At 36.9% G+C, this 17501-nt stretch overlaps 2 protein-coding genes across 11 annotated transcripts; both read left to right on the top strand.

Annotated features, from left to right (window-relative positions):
• Window positions 1–394: 394 nt before the first annotated feature.
• On the top strand, window positions 395–4253 carry LOC121779859 (probable disease resistance protein At4g27220). 2 transcript variants are annotated; one of them, XM_042177316.1, is made up of 3 exons: window positions 395–514; window positions 798–892; window positions 1128–4253. In XM_042177316.1, exon 3 carries the CDS (start codon window positions 1143–1145, stop codon window positions 4164–4166), a length of 3024 nt encoding a protein of 1007 aa, XP_042033250.1. In that variant the 5' UTR covers window positions 395–514; window positions 798–892; window positions 1128–1142; the 3' UTR covers window positions 4167–4253. The 2 variants fall into 2 exon arrangements, with proteins under 2 accessions (XP_042033250.1, XP_042033251.1); XM_042177317.1 differs by having other exon boundaries at window positions 798–4253.
• Window positions 4254–10886: 6633 nt separating this feature from the next.
• Window positions 10887–15988, top strand: LOC121778240 (probable disease resistance protein At4g27220). 9 transcript variants are annotated; one of them, XM_042175564.1, is made up of 3 exons: window positions 10887–11020; window positions 12102–12147; window positions 12491–15988. In XM_042175564.1, the coding sequence occupies exon 3, from the start codon at window positions 12507–12509 to the stop codon at window positions 15840–15842; it is 3336 nt and encodes a 1111-aa protein (XP_042031498.1). In that variant the 5' UTR covers window positions 10887–11020; window positions 12102–12147; window positions 12491–12506; the 3' UTR covers window positions 15843–15988. The 9 variants fall into 9 exon arrangements, with proteins under 9 accessions (XP_042031498.1, XP_042031495.1, XP_042031490.1 ...); XM_042175562.1 differs by lacking the exon at window positions 10887–11020 and adding an exon at window positions 11043–11508; XM_042175563.1 differs by lacking the exon at window positions 10887–11020 and adding an exon at window positions 11043–11508 and having other exon boundaries at window positions 12058–12147.
• The last annotated feature ends 1513 nt before the right edge of the window (window positions 15989–17501 follow it).

Genomic DNA, 17501 nt, shown 5'->3' with positions numbered 1-17501 from the left:
ATCTTAATTGTCACTCTTTTTTATTAATGTATTTTTTTTTAAAATTAATGTACTTTTTTTAAATTATTGTACTTTTTAAAATTTTAATAGTATTATTAAACTTTTCCCGTATATGTCTTGTAAATTAAATTCCGTATATTGTGTGATTGTTAATTATGTCATTTTATATAATTGTTATTAGTGATGTGGCTATTGATGTGGCTGAGCTATTTATGATGTGGCTAGGCTATGGTTGGGCTATTTATGATGTGGCAGGAGGATTTTTAGTGCTGATGATGTGGCAGTGGCTAGGCTATGGCTGGGCTATTGCTGGGCTATTCCTATTGTGGATGGCCTTAGGGTAGTTTAATCCAAAAAAATCTATCTGAAGTGAAGTCAACTTCATGACTGATAAGTCTCTCTTTGGCTTCTTCCAATCTCCACAGACCACAAGTCCACAATCATATTTACACGTCTTGTGATTCTCTGTTTCTACATCTACAAATCTATTCAATTTCAGTTTCACATCTCTCAGGTAACAATTCTCATACTAATTTTACATCTCTGCTTTTATTGGTTTGTTTAGATTATTACACGATCTTGCGAATATTACCGTAAGGCTTCTGGAAATGAAAATTTTAATTTCTTTCACTACATTTAAAATGAAGGAAATTTTGAATAATCATCTGTATTTGAATCATTATGTTCACATATTTAGCATATATTGGATTTATACTTTGTTCATCACTCGAAAAGTGAGATTATAGCTATTTTTCGCATCAAATAATTATTGTTTTTGGTTTATGTGATCTCTGCAGAAGTTAGTGGACTCCAATTCAACTTCATATAGTGAATCTCTCTTTGTAGATCTACAAATCTATTCAATCTCAGCTCAGTCCTTCACATCTCTCAGGTAACAATTCTCATACTACTTACACATCTATGCTTTTATTTGTTTGTTTAATTTCTTGTACTATATGTAAAATGAAGGAAATTTCGAAATGAAAGTTTTAATTTTTGGATTTATACTTTGTTCATTACTTTCTAATTTAATTTCGGACTGGATAAATGATTGCTGGAAAAATGAGATTGTAACTTTTTTTCTTATCAAATAATTCTTGTTTTTGGTTTATGTTTTCTTTGGGAAGAGCAAAGTGGTGAAAATGGCAAGCTGGTTTCTCGAGCTGATTATGTCGAAGGTGGGGGAAGTAATAGCGGAAAATGCACACAACAATGTGAAAAATATAATGGAGTTTGAGCTTAATCTAAAAGCTCTGCAGAAAAAGTTTAAGTTATTGTGTGCTAAGGCATCTGATGTTGAGGAGGAAATCAAGAACTCAGAACTTTCTGGTCGAAAGAAAAGGAAACGGGAAGTTGAGGAGTGGTTGGAAGAAGTCAGGTCCATTGAAAAGCAAGTTGTTGAGTTGGGCACTCAAGTGGAATCTGAAGGATTTATTATGAGTTTGATGGATGGAGGGTTACCAGCTAAACTAATTGAAGAGGTTGACACACTTGTTGAGCAAAGTCGGAATTTTGGTGAACTTGTCCTTGATATTTGTGGAAGTGGGGGAGATAAGTTATTGACAAATGGGATGGTTGGTCAAGCTTTTCATGAAAATTTGGAAATGGTTTTGAAACTTTTGGAGAGTGGGGAAGTGTGGAGCATTGGTGTTTATGGTATGGGTGGAGTGGGCAAAACGACACTGGCAAAGCACATTCACAATCGACTCCTCCAACATTCTCAGGGACGTGTGATTTGGGTTACAGTCTCTCAAGAATTTAGTATTACGACTTTACAAGATAAAATTGCTTATTTTATCGGTGTGGATCTTGTGGGTGAGGATAATGAAGACATAAGGGCGTCGAGACTACATAAAACTTTGTCTCAGATGAAGAATTCAGTGTTGATATTAGATGATGTCTGGGAAAATATTGATCTATTAAAGGTTGGATGTCCCTTTTCGGTCGAGTACTGTAGGCTGATTATAACTACTCGCTCATTAGAAGTGTGTCGTCAAATTTGTTGCCAAAAAAAGATTCAAGTGAATAATCTAAATCATCATGAGGCATGGGAATTGTTCAAGGAAACTCTAAGAAATGAGATAGAACTTGATTCTTCGGCAGAAGAAATTGCCAGATCTGTGGCAAAATTGTGTGGTGGTCTGCCCCTAGCAATTGTTACGGTGGCTGGAAGCATGAGGGGCGAGAGAGACATTCATACATGGAGAAATGCATATGTAGAACTAGCAGAACGTGTCTCAGGGAATGATGGCATGGGAGATGGTGATGTTTATAAAGTATTGAAATATAGTTTTGATCGGTTAAATAGGAATCATAATAGCCAGGGTAATGAGTTCAATACATTGCAACATTGTTTCCTGTATTGCACGTTATATCCTGAAGATACTGAAATATCTAGAAAGTATTTGGTTAGAGAGTTCATTTCAGAAGGGTTGGTGGAAGAAAGAAAGACAAGGAGAGCGCAAATTGAGCAAGGACATTCCATATTGAATAAATTGGTGAATGTGTGCCTACTAGAAAGTTGTGTTGGTCCTGCTTCTACGGAATGCGTGAAGATGCATGATCTTGTAAGAAGTATGGCATTTAAGATATGTGAGGGGAAATATATGGTAAGAGCAGGTGATTTTACTTTGAATGTAATTTCCAAAGAATCAGAATGGGCAAAGGATCTGGAGAAGGTGTCCTTTATGAACAGTGGCATAATGAGAATTGAAGAAGGAATGTCGCCCGATTGTCCTAAGCTCTCAACATTGCTTTTAATATCTAATTTTAGGTTGGAGTTCATCCCAGATTCATTCTTTTCTAAAATGCAAGGACTATGCACTCTTGATTTGTGCAACGCTAGCATAACAAAGCTGCCAAACTCAATCTGTGCCATGAAGAGCCTCAAGGCATTGCTCCTTGTGGGGTGTGGTAAGCTGGAAAATGTTCCTTACTTGGGAGAGATGAAAGAACTGAGGGATTTAAACCTCTCGTTTACAGCCATCAAGGAAGTCCCTCAAGGTGTTGGGGAATTATTCAATCTCAAATTCCTCGCATTGGATGTGCATAAATTGAAGATGCTTCCAAGAGGATTGTTTCATAAGCTTGGGAATCTTCAGCACTTAGAATTACCATTCCATATGCAAGTAGTGATTGATGAAATTGAGAATCTGAAACTGCTAGAGGAGTTTAGTGGAAGAGTGGAAAATGTGAATGAATTTAATTCTTTTAGAACAAGTTGGGAAAGTTGGGTGCATGACACTTGCTACACAATAGGAGTGGGATCATATCAAGTAAGTTTATATCCGTATGAAGGAAGAGGAGTATGTCATAATAAAGAGTTGATCCTGTCTGAATGCAACCTTGAAGATGAGAGAGTATTTGCGGAGGGAATTCTGCAGCTAACAATCAGTAAATGTAAATGTGTGGGTCAGAGCATATACTCTGTGGATGGATTGAAGACATTGCGAATTAAAAAATGTGGAGGAATAGAGTACATTTGGAGGAGTGAGGCAGGATTATCATCTCAAATATCTGCTCTTGAAATAATTCAACTGGTTAAGTTGGATGCTATGAAGGGGTTGATCGAAAAGGGGGAAATAGAAGCATCAGCTGCACTTGCACAACCTGTGTTTTCCTCTCTGACAAAGCTAAGAATTGACAAGTGTAAGAAGATGAGGATACCACTATCTGGAGTTCCCAACCTTGAAGTTATTCATATCAGCAAGTGTGAAGAAATAGAAGAGATATTTGAAGATGAAGGAACAAGTTCCCTCACCCTCCCTAAATTAAAATATCTATTGTTACATGAGCTGCCAAGACTGAGGAAGGTGGGGATACTATCAGGAGTTCCCAACCTTGAATGGATTTCCGTGACAAAGTGTGGAGAAATAGAAGATGTGTTTGATGATGAAGGAAGTCGTAGCCTAACCCTGCCCAAATTAAGACAGTTGGACTTGTATGAGCTTCCGAATCTGAAGAGCCTATGCAAGGGAACGGCGGCCATCATTTGCAACTCCATTGAATGTATCTCAGTAACAAAGTGCCCAAGATTGATGAACAAACTTCCTGTGGATGTGGATTTGGCTGTGCCTCGACACTGTAAGATAAAGTTGAACCTAGAATTGTGGGAATCATTGATGTCGGACGATCCCAACCTCTCTCGTTTCTTCTCTGAAGGCTGATCAAATTTTTTGTGTAATAATATGCACAGATTTTGGCCCAAATGTTTTGTAATAACAAGATGCATGCCCTTTTCTTATGCGTCAGCACACCCATGTTTCCACAAGTTCAAGAAATTGATGATGCACTGACTTACTTCTAACAGAAAACCAATACTATCACTATCATCAAACAAGAAAATTGAGGGGTAATTACACCATTCATATAAATTATTTCTTCGTTGTTTGATATTGTTATAAAAGTGTGAAGTTTGCATAAATACTACAACGGGTTTCATTTGTGTTTCATTTTAATACATTTCGTTAGGTTGTTTGGACGTCATTGCTATTTTGCCTACACGATGTACAAGATATGAAACAACAATGAATATTTTGTAAATAGTACTATAAAATAAGGAGTTATTTGCTAGTAAATACATGAACTTTCAACATTTTTTGTTTATTTCCCTAAGCTTTTATTTTTGAATATGATACATGAACTTAGAATGTTTCTAATTTTTACCCCGACAAAAAATTCCAGCCAAATTAAAGCTGATCTTGAGTACGCTTGCCATATTATCATCTACGTGGAAAAATCAAAAGGACATGTTGTTACCCAAAAAAAAAACGAACTTTCAACATTTTCTGATATTTTCCCTATACTTTCCTTTTTTCTAATTTAAATAAATGAACTAAGAGGTTTTCTAATTTTTTCTTAATGAACAACTTTAATCAAAATAAAATTATTTTGCGAATTACTCTAATTGTTCCCTTCCGAAATTGTAATTTTTGGTTGTTTTAGAAAACTTTTTTTAATTATATAGAATGGGTCCTCTTATAGCATCTCGCATACATGCCAAATGGGAATTGGTTTTGTCACGCCACTCCTGAGTGAGCTCGGAGTTTCGACTTAAAAGGCCCAACGACACTAAAAGCATTTTCTATGTAAAATCTATGATCATGATATATTTTCCTAGAACAAATACCATCTCTGAAACTGTGTGAACCAGGTATATTTGGGCTCACTTACAGACCCGAATTTGATTAAACTGAACTAGGCTAATAGGGACGTCGCCCTTACTAGACAAACAGATAAGCAAAGTCCAAAACAAAACACGCCAGACAAAACATATGGGAACGTAAATAACTGAAAACATTCATTCTGAAAACATTTGAATATAAAATAGACTTAAAATATAATTCGTATTTAGACTGAAAGCCCACAATTATATGTACGATAGGAAAGCCCACCTCATTTGCCTAAACTCCCTAACTTGAATTTCTCGCTTCGATCTTAATTCGTGGAGATAGTCCTTTGTGAAAACATAAACATAACAACATACTAGTTAGACTCAAGGCAATTATCTCATTAGAATGCATGCCTCCTAACTAATTTCTTTTTATCTTTAGTTCATGCTTTCTAATTTCCGAAAACTCGCATATTAATTATATCGGAGAATTTAACCAATAGCGTTGCTTTATTGAAACTCACTTTCTTTTGAGTTAATTATTTCAAGAAGGATTACTTAAATTATGTGAATTTCGGCGTCGCCCCTATCTTCCTTTCAGGCCCAACTTCCAAATATTTAAACTCTCTGGCCCAAACCTCTAAATCAATTTTCAGCCCAACTTATAAAAATGCTTTCTCTCTCAACTTATTTCCAAAATTCCCAAATTCAAAAGAACTCCAAATCAAGGTCACCGCCCACACTTCTTTTTCTACCTTATTTCCTTTTAACTATTGGTTATGGTTTGAGATTATACTTATCTTTAGAATTTGGAAACCACAGCTTGAGGACAACCTGCAATTTTTGTTCAATTTGGAGTTGCTACCAAAGCATTTCTTCTTGCTCATGGCTTAAAATGTAAAAAGGTGGCTGATACTGTTAGGTTTGTGGTCATGTGAATTGACTCGATCCTGGTTCGGATGAGATGGCTCAGAGCATTGGTTCGGATACAATGCATTCTGCTTGGAAGAGTTAGTTATAACTAACTTAACTAACTTCACTCTCAACAGAATATATAAGGGGCATTGGATGAGTTGTGCCACAATCAATCGAGTACTACTCATTCACGTAGAGGAGAATCAAAGAGTGAAAGAAGAAAGAAACACTTGTGTGCAGATCTTGAGATTAGATAGAGTGTGTGTGTTGTTCTTCATTCCAGTTGTGTTTCCTATTGTAATCTTCATCTAGTATCAATGAATAAAAGACCATCATATAGTTTCCCGTGGACGTAGGTTTGATTAAACCGAACCATGAAAAATCCTTGTGTTATTTCTGTTCTTGATTGTTCTTGGAGTCGATCGCCATCTATATTCAACAAGTGGCGCCGTATGTGGGAATCGAAGAAGGCGATGGCGATGGCTAGATTCAAAGCCGAGAAATTCAACGGCTTGAACGATTTCGGTCAATGGCAAATCAAGATGAAGGCACTGCTAACTCACCAAGGATTGGATGAAGCCTTGGAGCAAGTTGAGAAGGACGAGAAGTCTGATGCAAAGCAGCTCGAGATCTTGAAGAAAGCGAAGAGTGTGATCATCTTGAATCTCGACGACAAAGTATTGAGAGAAGTCGCTAGAGAAGAATCTGCAGTTGCGATCTAGAAGAAATTGGAGGGCAGTTGCGATCTAGAAGAAATTGGAGGAACTCTATATGACCAAGTCGCTAGCTAACCGGTTATATCTTAAACAACTCTTGTATTCCTTTAGATTCAATGATGATAAGCCGATCGGGGATCAATTCAACAAGATATTGGATGATCTGGAAAATGTTGATGCTAAGATAGAAGAGGAGGATAAGGCAATTGCGTTGTTCAACGCCCTCCCTAGATCGTTTGAGCATTTCAAAGATGCGATGTTATATGGGAGGGAGAAATCCATCACTTTGATAGAGGCACAAACGGCCTTAAAATCAAAGATTCTACAAAGATAAAAAAATGGCCAATCTGAGGTTTCTGCAGAGGTTCTAACTATCAAGAAATTCAAGTACAAGTCCAAGCCTAAGGCTGGAGTCTCCAAGAATTTCCAAGATAAACAAAAGGGGGAGAAGAAGGAGACCAGCAGCTGTCGTTACTGCAACAAACAGGGGCACATTAAGAAAAACTGTTTCTCTTGGAAAGAAAGCAGGCTGCAGAAGGAAATGAACAGGGTTCTACTGATATACTGCAAGAGGAACCAACATATCAGATAATGAATTTAGTGGCAGAGGCAATTGGAGAAGCTTGGATTATAGACTCTGGTTGCAGCTTTCATGTGAGTTCTTACAAACATTGGTTTGAAGATTTTGAGGCATCAAATGGTTCTGTGATCCATGGAAATAATCAGACTTGTGTGATAAGAGGAATACGGAATATCAGATTGAAACTTGTTGATGGTTCTGTGATATTACTCACTGATGTAAGGTTCATTCCTGAGATTGAGAGAAACCTTGTCTCTCTTGGACTTCTTGAAACTAGAGGATATGGTTTTAGATCAGAGGATGGAAGATTGGTCATCTACAAAGGCTCCAAGACAATGATGACTGCTATAAAGAGATAAACTCTACTATCTTGAAGCTGATGCTGTCACTGGAAGTACAAACATTGCTGAGAAACAAATAAGCTTGAATACTTGGCATATCAGATTAGGTCACTTGGGTACCAAGGGAATGCTACAACTTGCAAAGAAAGGAGTATACAAGATATAGAAGAATGTGGATCTCAGCAAATGTGAATAGTGTATGATGGGAAAAAGTAAGAAGTTGCCATTCCCTAAAGGGAAACATACATCTGCCTCAATACATGAATATGCCCATAGTGATATCTGGGCCCTGCTCAGCTAGTAACAATGAATGGAGGAAGATACTTCATGACAATTATAGATAATTTTTCAAGAAAGTTATGGGTGCAAATAATCAAAGAGAAGTCAGAAGCTATAAAGTTCTTCAAGGAATGGCATTTAATGGTTGAAAGGGAAAAGAAAGTTAGCCTCAAGTGTTTAAGAACTGACAACGGCCTAGAGTATCTATCTTCAGAGTTCACTGAGTATTGCAGGAATAAGGGAATTCAAAGGCACAGAACAGTACCCAGAAATCCACAATAGAACGGAGTGGCAGAAAGGATGAACATGACCATCATGAAGAAAGTCAGGTGTATATTGTTGTCATCTGGAGTTGATAAGAGGTTTTGGGGTGAAGCTGTAGCAACAGCCGTTGTGGTAATAAATAAATCCCCCTCATCAGCTGTGAATTTTGATATACCAGATGCTAGATGGCATGGCCACCTAACTGACTTCAGCAAGCTAAGGTCATTTGGTTGTAGAGCATATGCACATATCAAGCAAGGAAAGTTGGAGTCCAGAGCATTAAGGTGCAATTTATTAGGTTATCAAAGTGGATCCAAAGCCTACAGACTATGGTGCACTGAAATGGAAAGTTGATAGTAAGTAGAGATGTCACCTTTAATGAAGTTTTTATGCCTTATCTGACTAAAGTGAAGAGCACTGCATCAGTTGAGGTGGAGCCAATGAATAATGGCAGCAATGAAGTTACTGATGCAGATAATGATATGAGAGATTCAGAAAATGAGCAGCCAGCTACTCCTACAAATGCTACCCCTGCAGTTCCAAATGCAGCCAGAGAGACCAAGAAGAATGCCAAAACTGCCATCCAAATTCTCAAACTATGAGATGGACTATTTTGCACTTAGTGTGGGAGAGTGTATAGAATTTGATGAACCAGCTACATATGAGGAAGCAATGAAGGGAAATGAATGGCAGGAATGGTTTGAGGCTATGAAAAAGGTAATAGAGTCACTCATGAAAAATAAGACTGGGATCCTCTCTGACAGACCAACTTCTCAAAAGCCAGTGGGTGTAAATGGATTTTCAAAAAGAAAGTACAGGTTTCTGATGGAAATAAGATCAGATACAAAGTAAGATTATTTGCAAAGGGATATTTGCAACAGGAAGGAGTGGATTTTAATGAGGTATTCTCCCCGGTTGTTAAGCACTCTTCCATTAGAATCTTGCTGTCTGTAGTTGCCCAAAGAAAATGGGAACTGCATCAACTTGATGTCAAGACAACATTCTTGCATGGAGATTTGGTTGAAACCGTATACATGGAGTAGCCAAAAGTTTTGTTGTTCAAGGGCAGGAGGATAAAGTTTGCTTATTGAAGAAAAGCCTATACGACCTAAAGTAAAGCAGTAGGCAATGGTATCTCAAGTTCGATGCACACCTTAACAGCATTGGTTTCATCAAGTCAGCTTATGACAATTGTGTATATATAAAGTCTGATGGAAAGAAGGCAATGGCCTATTTGGTGCTATATGTTGATGATATGCTAGTAGCTGCGACTGACATGAATGAAATAAGATCAGTAAAGTCTGAATTGAGTAGGGAGTTTGAGATGAAGGATCTAGGGGAGGCTAGAAGGATTCTGGGAATGGACATTCAGAGGAACATAGATAAATGAGAAATTTATCTGGTGCAGTTGATTATTTGAACAAGGTTATTAAAAGGTTCCAGATGGAGGATTCCAAGAAGGTATCTATACCACTAGCTCAACATTTCAAGCTATCACTACAGCAGGTTCCTAATACAAATCAAGAGAGACAGGAAATGTTGAAGATCCCCTATGCAAATATGATAGGAAGCATCATGTACTGCATGATCTGCACAAAGCCAGACTTGGCTCATGGTATAAGTGTCACAAGCAGGTATATGAAGGAGTTTGGAAGAGAGCACTGGTATGCCCTGAAGTGGATGTTGAGGTACATAAAAGGCAGCATGAATCTTGGAATTTTGTTTAAAAAGAAAGATTCTGGAGATGATGATCCATTAGTTGGCTATTGTGACTCAGATTATGCTGCAAATTTGGACAGTAGAAAGTCACCGACAGGTTACATATTCAAGCTTCATGGTGCTGCAGTTAGTTGGAAATCTACACTTCAATCTGTTGTTGCGCTATCTACCACCGAGGCTGAGTATATTGCTCTTACAGAGGTAGTGAAAGAAGGGATCTGGTTAAAAGGAATCTTGGCTGATTTTGGTGTAGAGAAGAAAAGGGTCAGAGTATTTTGTGATAATACTGGAGCTATCATCAGTTTGGCAAGACACAAGTGTTTCATGAAAGGTGTAAACACATAGATATTCGGCTATATTTTATCAGAGACCGGATTGAAAAGGATGAGGTAGAAGTATTGAAAGTTGGCACAAAAGACAATGTGGCTGATGCATTGACTAAGGCACTGACAGTCTCTAAGCTCGAGCACTGCTTGAACATTTCACTAACTTTTTCGACCCACTTTTTTTCACATTTTTTAAAACTCATGTTGAGTCAAACTTAGACAATATTACATGGATGGAAGGGGTGTGACCTAAGTTTTTTTTGTACTAAACGACATTTGAAATCTTCTTCACCAATTGTTAATGTCCAATGCTCCTTTGACTATCTTAAAGTTTTATCTAATAAATTTTTTTTCGGCCATTGACATCCTTTTACTAATAGCTAAGATGTCAAAAAGTGGGGTGCTATAAGAAGAAATTTGAAAAATAATGATCAAATTAGCTAAAAATAAAGTAGGAAAGTAAAATAGTAGAAAAATGAAGAGAAAATAAAGTAGGAGAGAGTAATTAAGTGAACAAAAATGTGTTTGATTTTTACTAAAAAGGAAAATGTGTCCACTGCTATAGAAAGTTATTAAAATGATAAAATGACTCTACTTTTCTGGAATGGAGGGAGAATATTATAATCGACTGCAAGACAGAGTCCAAGACAAGTGATTAGTCTCGCTTTTGCTTTTTCCTTTTTCCACGATCATAATTACACATCTTGTGATTTTCTCTTTCTAGATCTTCAGATCTATTCAATCTCAGCTTAGATTTTAACATTTCTCAGGTAACAACTCTCATACTAATTTACATTACTGCTTTTATTCGTTAGTTTAGAATTTTAAAAGATCTTGCTAATATTACCACTAGTGCTTCGGGAAATGAAAATTTTAATTTATTGTACATGTAGGAGCCGTTCGGTTTGCCCGATTAGCCCAAGATTCTATCTCATGATGCCTCAATCTACTGTTCGGTTGCCGAGACATAGATAATCTCGGCCCGTAAGGCCCGCTTCAAGCCCGTCGCGGCTGACAGATAATCTCACATTGTAGTGTTCAGGTCCGATTATTTAATCGCACCACATACCCTGCGATTATTTCAATCTCACGCCTCTCTCTTCTCTGTCTCACTTCCCCTCCCATCCTTTGCTCCACAGCATCCACTTCCACCCCTCATGACTTTCACCCTCTCCATCTCTCTTCATGATTTACCGAAGTTAGTTGATTTTCTGCAATTTTGTTGGAGAGATTGATTGATGCAGGTTTTTTGGATATGGTAATTGTTATGATATCGCTTTTTTGTTAAATTTAGATTAGTGATCAATTTGGGGAGAATTTTGTTCATGAATACAAAATTTGGAGGAGCAGATTCGAAGAATTAATATGATGAGTTCATGAACAAAAATTGGGAATGAGGAGGAGATGGGTTGGTTGGGCCGTTGGGGGCGTTGGTGTGGGAATATTAGTCTTGTTATTAATATTGTCAACCAAACATCAATATAAAATTTAGTAATACTAATTTACTCCAAGGCCCATCTTATCTTATCCTATATTTTGAATCTCATTATTATTTTATTTTTCCAACCGAACGCCACCATAAAATATAGGAAATTTTGAATAATCATCTGAATTAGAGTCAAGTCTAACATCTTGCTTGTAGATTGCTAGCGCTTAGCATTATGTTTACATATTTTAACATACTATATTTGTTCATTACTTGCTAATTCATTATCGGACTAGATAGATGATTGCTAGAAAAATGAGATTATAGCTATTTTTCTCATCAAATAATTATTGTTTTTTATTTATGTGATCTCTGGAGAAGTTAGTGGAGTCCAATTTACACATCTTGTGATTCTCTGTTTCTAGATCTACAAATCTATTCAATCTCAGCTCAGTTCTTCATATCTCTCAGGTAACAATTCTCATACTAATTTACATCTATGCTTTTATTTGTTTGTTAGAATTTGACATGATCTTCCTAATACTACAACAAGGCTTCGGGAAATGAAAGTTTTAATTTCTTGTACAAGAAAAATGAAGGAAATTTTGAATTATCATCTTGCCTGTAGATTGCTAGCGTTTCCTCTTTTACATATAGCATCATGTTCACATATTCAGCATATATTGGATTTCTACTTTGTTCATTACTTGCAAATTTATTTTCAGACTGGATAAATGATTGCTAGAAAAATGAGATTGTAGCTTTTTTTCTCATCAAATAATTCTTGTTTTTGGTTTATGTTTTCTCTGGGAAGAGCGAAGGTGGCGAAAATGTTAAGCCGGATTTTCGAGTCATTTTTGTCAAAGGTGGTGGAACTAATTGAAGATAATGCACACAATAATGTGAAGAGTATAAAGGAATTTGAGCTTAATCTAAAAGCTCTGCAGAAAAAGTTGAAGTTATTGTGTGCTAAGGCATCTGATGTTGAGGAGGAAATCAAGAACTCAGAACTTTCTGGTCGAAAGAAAAGGAAACGGGAAGTTGAGGAGTGGTTGGAAGAAGTCAGGTCCATTGAAAAGCAAGTTGTTGAGTTGGGCACTCAAGTGGAATCTGAAGGATTTATTATGAGATTGATGGATGGAGGGTTGCCTGCTAAACTAATTGAAGAGGTTGACACACTTGTTGAGCAAAGTCGGAATTTTGGTGAACTTGTCCTTGATATTTGTGGAAGTGGGGGAGATAAGTTATTGACAGATGGGATGGTTGGTCAAGCTTTTCATGAAAATTTGGAAATGGTTTTGAAACTTTTGGAGAGTGGGGAAGTGTGGAGCATTGGTGTTTATGGTATGGGTGGAGTGGGCAAAACGACACTGGCAAAGCACATTCACAATCGACTCCTCCAACATTCTCAGGGACGTGTGATTTGGGTTACAGTCTCTCAAGAATTTAGTGTTATGACTTTACAAGATAAGATTGCTCATTTTATAGGTGTGGACCTTGTGGGTGTGGATAATGAAGACATAAGGGCGTCGAGACTACATAAAACTTTGTCACAGATGAAGAATTCAGTGCTGATATTAGATGATGTCTGGGAAAATATTGATCTATTAAAAGTTGGATGTCTAGTTTCTGTCGAGTGTTGTAGGCTTATTATAACTACTCGCTCCTTAGAAGTGTGTCGTCAAATCTGTTGCCAACAAAAGATTCAAGTGAGTAAGCTAAATCATCACGAGGCATGGGAATTGTTCAAGAAAACTCTAAGAAATGAGATAGAACTTGATTCTTCGGCAGAAGAAATTGCCAGATCTGTGGCAAAATTGTGTGGTGGTCTGCCCCTAGCAATTGTTATGGTGGCTGGAAGCATGAGGGGCGAGAGAGACATTCATACATGGAGAAATGCTTATGTAGAATTAACAGAATGTGTCTCAGGGAATGATGGCATGGGAGATGGTGATGTTTATAAAGTATTGAAATATAGTTTTGATCGGTTGAATTGGAATCATCATAGCCAGGGTAATGAGTTCAACACATTGCAACATTGTTTCCTGCATTGTGCGTTGTATCCTGAAGATAAACATATGAATGGAGAGCGTTTGGTTAGAGAGTTCATTTCAGGAGGGTTGGTGGATGAAAGAAAGACAAGGAGAGCGCAAGTTGAGCATGGACATTCCATATTGAATAAATTAGTGAATGTGTGTCTACTGGAAAGTTGTGTTGGTCCTGGTTCTACGGAACGTGTGAAGATGCATGATCTTGTAAGAAGTATGGCATTGAAGATATGTGAGGGGAAATATATGGTAAGAGCAGGTAATGAGTCTTTGAATGAAATTCCCAAAGAATCAGAATGGGCAAAGGATCTGGAGAAGGTGTCCTTTATGAAAAGTGGCATAATGAGAATTAGAGAAGGAATGTCTCCCGATTGTCCTAAGCTCTCAACATTGCTCTTACGGGATAATATTTGGTTGGAGTTTATTCCAGATTCATTCTTTTCTAAAATGCAAGGACTATGCACTCTTGATTTGTGCAGGACTAACATAACAAAGCTGCCAAACTCAATCTGTGCCATGAAGAGCCTCAAGGCATTGCTCCTTGAGGGATGTGGTAAGCTAGAAAATGTGCCATACTTGGGAGAGATGAATGAACTCAGGGAGTTAAACCTCTCGTATACAGCCATCAAGGAAGTCCCTCAAGGAGTTGGGGAATTATTCAATCTCAAATTCCTCGCATTGGATGCGCGTGAATTGGAGATGCTTCCAAGAGGATTGTTTCTTAAACTAGGGAATCTTCAGCACTTAGAATTACCATTCCATATGCAAGTAGTGATTGATGAAATTGAGAATCTGAAACTGCTAGAGGAGTTTAGTGGAAGAGTGAAAAATGTGAATGAATTTAATTCTTTTATAACAAGTTGGGAAAGTCGGGTGCATGACACTTGCTACACAATAGGAGTGGGATCATATCATGTAAGTTTCTATCTGTATGAAGGAAGAGGAGTATGTCATAATACAGAGTTGATCCTGTCTGAATGCAACCTTGAAGATGAGAGAGTATTAGCAAAGGGAATTGTGCAGCTAACAATCAGTAAATGTAAATGTGTGGGTCCGAGCATATACTCTGTGGGTGGATTGAAGAGATTGAGAATTGAAAGATGTGAAGGAATAGAGCACATTTTGAGGAGTGAGGCAGGATTATCATCTCAAATGTCTGCTCTTGAAGAAATTATACTGATTGAGTTGGATGATATGAAGGGGTTGATCGAAAAGGGGGATATAGGAGCATCATCTGCACTTGCACAGCCTGTGTTTTCCTCTCTGATGCGGTTAAGAATTGATAGGTGTGACAAGATGAGGATACCATTATCAGGAGTTCCCAACATTGAAGACATTCATATCAGCAAGTGTGAAGAAATAGAAGAGATATTTGAATATGAAGGAACAAGTTCCCTCACCCTCCCTGAATTAAAATATCTAACGTTACATGAGCTGCCAAGACTGAGGAAGGTGGGGATACTACTATCTGGAGTTCCCAACCTTGAAGTTATTAATATAAGAGAGTGTAAGGAAATAGAAGAGATATTCGAAGATGAAGGAACAAGTTCCCTCACCCTCCCTAAATTAAAATATCTAATGTTACAAGAGCTGCCAAGACTGAGGAAGGTGGGGATACTACTATCTGGAGTTCCCAACCTTGAACTTATTAATATAAGAGAGTGTAAAGAAATAGAAGAGATATTCGAAGATGAAGGAACAAGTTCCCTCACCCTCCCTAAATTAAAAATTTTATCGTTATATAAGCTGCCAAGACTGAGGAAGGTGGGGATACTATCAGGAGTTCCCAACCTTGAATGGATTTCTGTGACAGAGTGTGGAGAAATAGAAGATGTGTTTGATGATGAAGGAAGTCGTAGCCTAACCCTGCCCAAATTAAGACAGTTGGACTTGTATGAGCTTCCGAAACTGAAGGGCATATGCAAGGGAACAGCGGCCATCATTTGCAACTCCATTGAACATATCTCAGTAACAAAGTGCCCAAGATTGATGAACAAACTTCCTGTGGATGTGGATTTGGCTGTGCCTCGACACTGTAAGATAAAGTTGAACACAGAATTATGGGAATCATTGATGTCGGACGATCCCAACCTCTCTTGTTTCTTCTCTGAAGGCTGATCAAATTTTTTGTGTAATAATATGCACAGATTTTGGCCCAAATGTTTTGTAATAACAAGATGCATGCCCTTTTCTTATGCATCAGCACACCCATGTTTCCACAAGTTCAGAAATTGATGATAGACTGACTTACTTCTAACAGAAAACCAATACTATCACTATCATCAAACAATAAAATTGAGGGGGTGATTACACCATTCATATAAATTATTTCTTCGTTGTTTGATATTGTGAAGTTTGCATAAATACTACAACGGGTTTCATTTGTGTTTCATTTTAATACATTTCGTTAGGTTGTTTGGACGTCATAACTATTTTGCCTACACGATGTACAAGATATGAAACAACAATGAATATTTTGTAAATAGTACTATAAAATAAGGAGTTATTTGCCAGTAAATACACGAACTTTCAACATTTTTTGTTTATTTCCCTAAGCTTTTATTTTTGAATATAATACATGAACTTAGAATGTTTCTAATTTTTACCCCAACAAAAAATTACAGCCAAATTAAAGCTGATCTGGAGTACACTTGCCATATTATCATCTACGTGGCAAAATCAAAAGGACATGTTATTACCCTGCAAATATACGAACTTTCAACATTTTCTAATATTTTCCCTATGCTTTCCTTTTTTTCTAATTTAAATAAATGAACTATGAGATTTTCTAATTTTTCTTAATGAACAATTTTAATCAAAATAAAATTATTTTGTGAATTACTCTAATTGTACCCTTTCGAAATTGTAACTTTTGGTTGTTTTAGACATTTCTTTTTAATTATATAGAACTATATATGTGATATGTCTAATGTGTTTAAAAATTAACAAATTTTAAGAGATGTCGTGAATTGAGATATTTGTGATTTTTGTCTTTCAAATTGAATTTAGTTAGAATGATGATTGTTTTCATTATATATATACTAATGCTTTATTTTCATGATTGCGCAGATTTGTGATCAATGTCGAACCAATTTTAAAGACCGAACTAGAGACCAAATCTTGTCTACCCATTTTCATAATATGATCTTGACTTAGTATAATCTTTTGATCAAATTTAATTTACCAATATTTTATTGTTTTATTCACAAAATAATAGCTGTAGGGTATTAATGGAAAGTAGCATGTTATTTTCCATACAACGTGATTCTCTGCAGCGATTTTTCTCATGATCTTAAATCTCTATCTTCACCTCTCAATATTCCTCAAATTGTGTTGCAATCTTTTTTTTTTTTAAATAACTCTTATATAAGGGAGGAAATTGCAAATAAACTCTTATACTATAGATAGGAGGAAATTACAACTGATGTCAAGAGGGCTCGAACTCGGCGCCCCATGCAATAATGTCTAAGCTCTTTGCCACTGGACAAAGGCTCTGGACAAATTGTGTTGCAATCTTCATCAAATCGTGATTCATCTCTGAATATAAAGCTTGAGATATCTGCACAACGAAGCCTGACGCGAAGAAAATTAATTAGTTCGATTACTTTGTGCGTGGGTAATTCTGATTTTCTTTTGAAGCTTAGTTCTGAACTTCCATGGTGAATTCAACATCCCAGAGCATGGATGATATGAAAATTGACAACATGCTGATGGATTTGAAACTACACCCACTCATTCCGCGGTTGAAGATATGGATCTACTCCTACGACCAATGAT

Source organism: Salvia splendens, chromosome 19 (assembly GCF_004379255.2).
Source record: "Salvia splendens isolate huo1 chromosome 19, SspV2, whole genome shotgun sequence".
NCBI classification, from domain to species: Eukaryota; Viridiplantae; Streptophyta; class Magnoliopsida; order Lamiales; family Lamiaceae; genus Salvia; species Salvia splendens.
This window is presented reverse-complemented; position numbering and strand designations above follow the sequence as displayed.

What these genes read in the sequence shown, in the direction of transcription:
- LOC121779859 (XM_042177316.1), top strand. Translation starts at nt 1,143, where the DNA reads ATGGCAAGCTGGTTTCTCGAGCTGATTATGTCGAAGGTGGGGGAAGTA.
- LOC121778240 (XM_042175561.1), top strand. Translation starts at nt 12,474, where the DNA reads ATGTTTTCTCTGGGAAGAGCGAAGGTGGCGAAAATGTTAAGCCGGATT.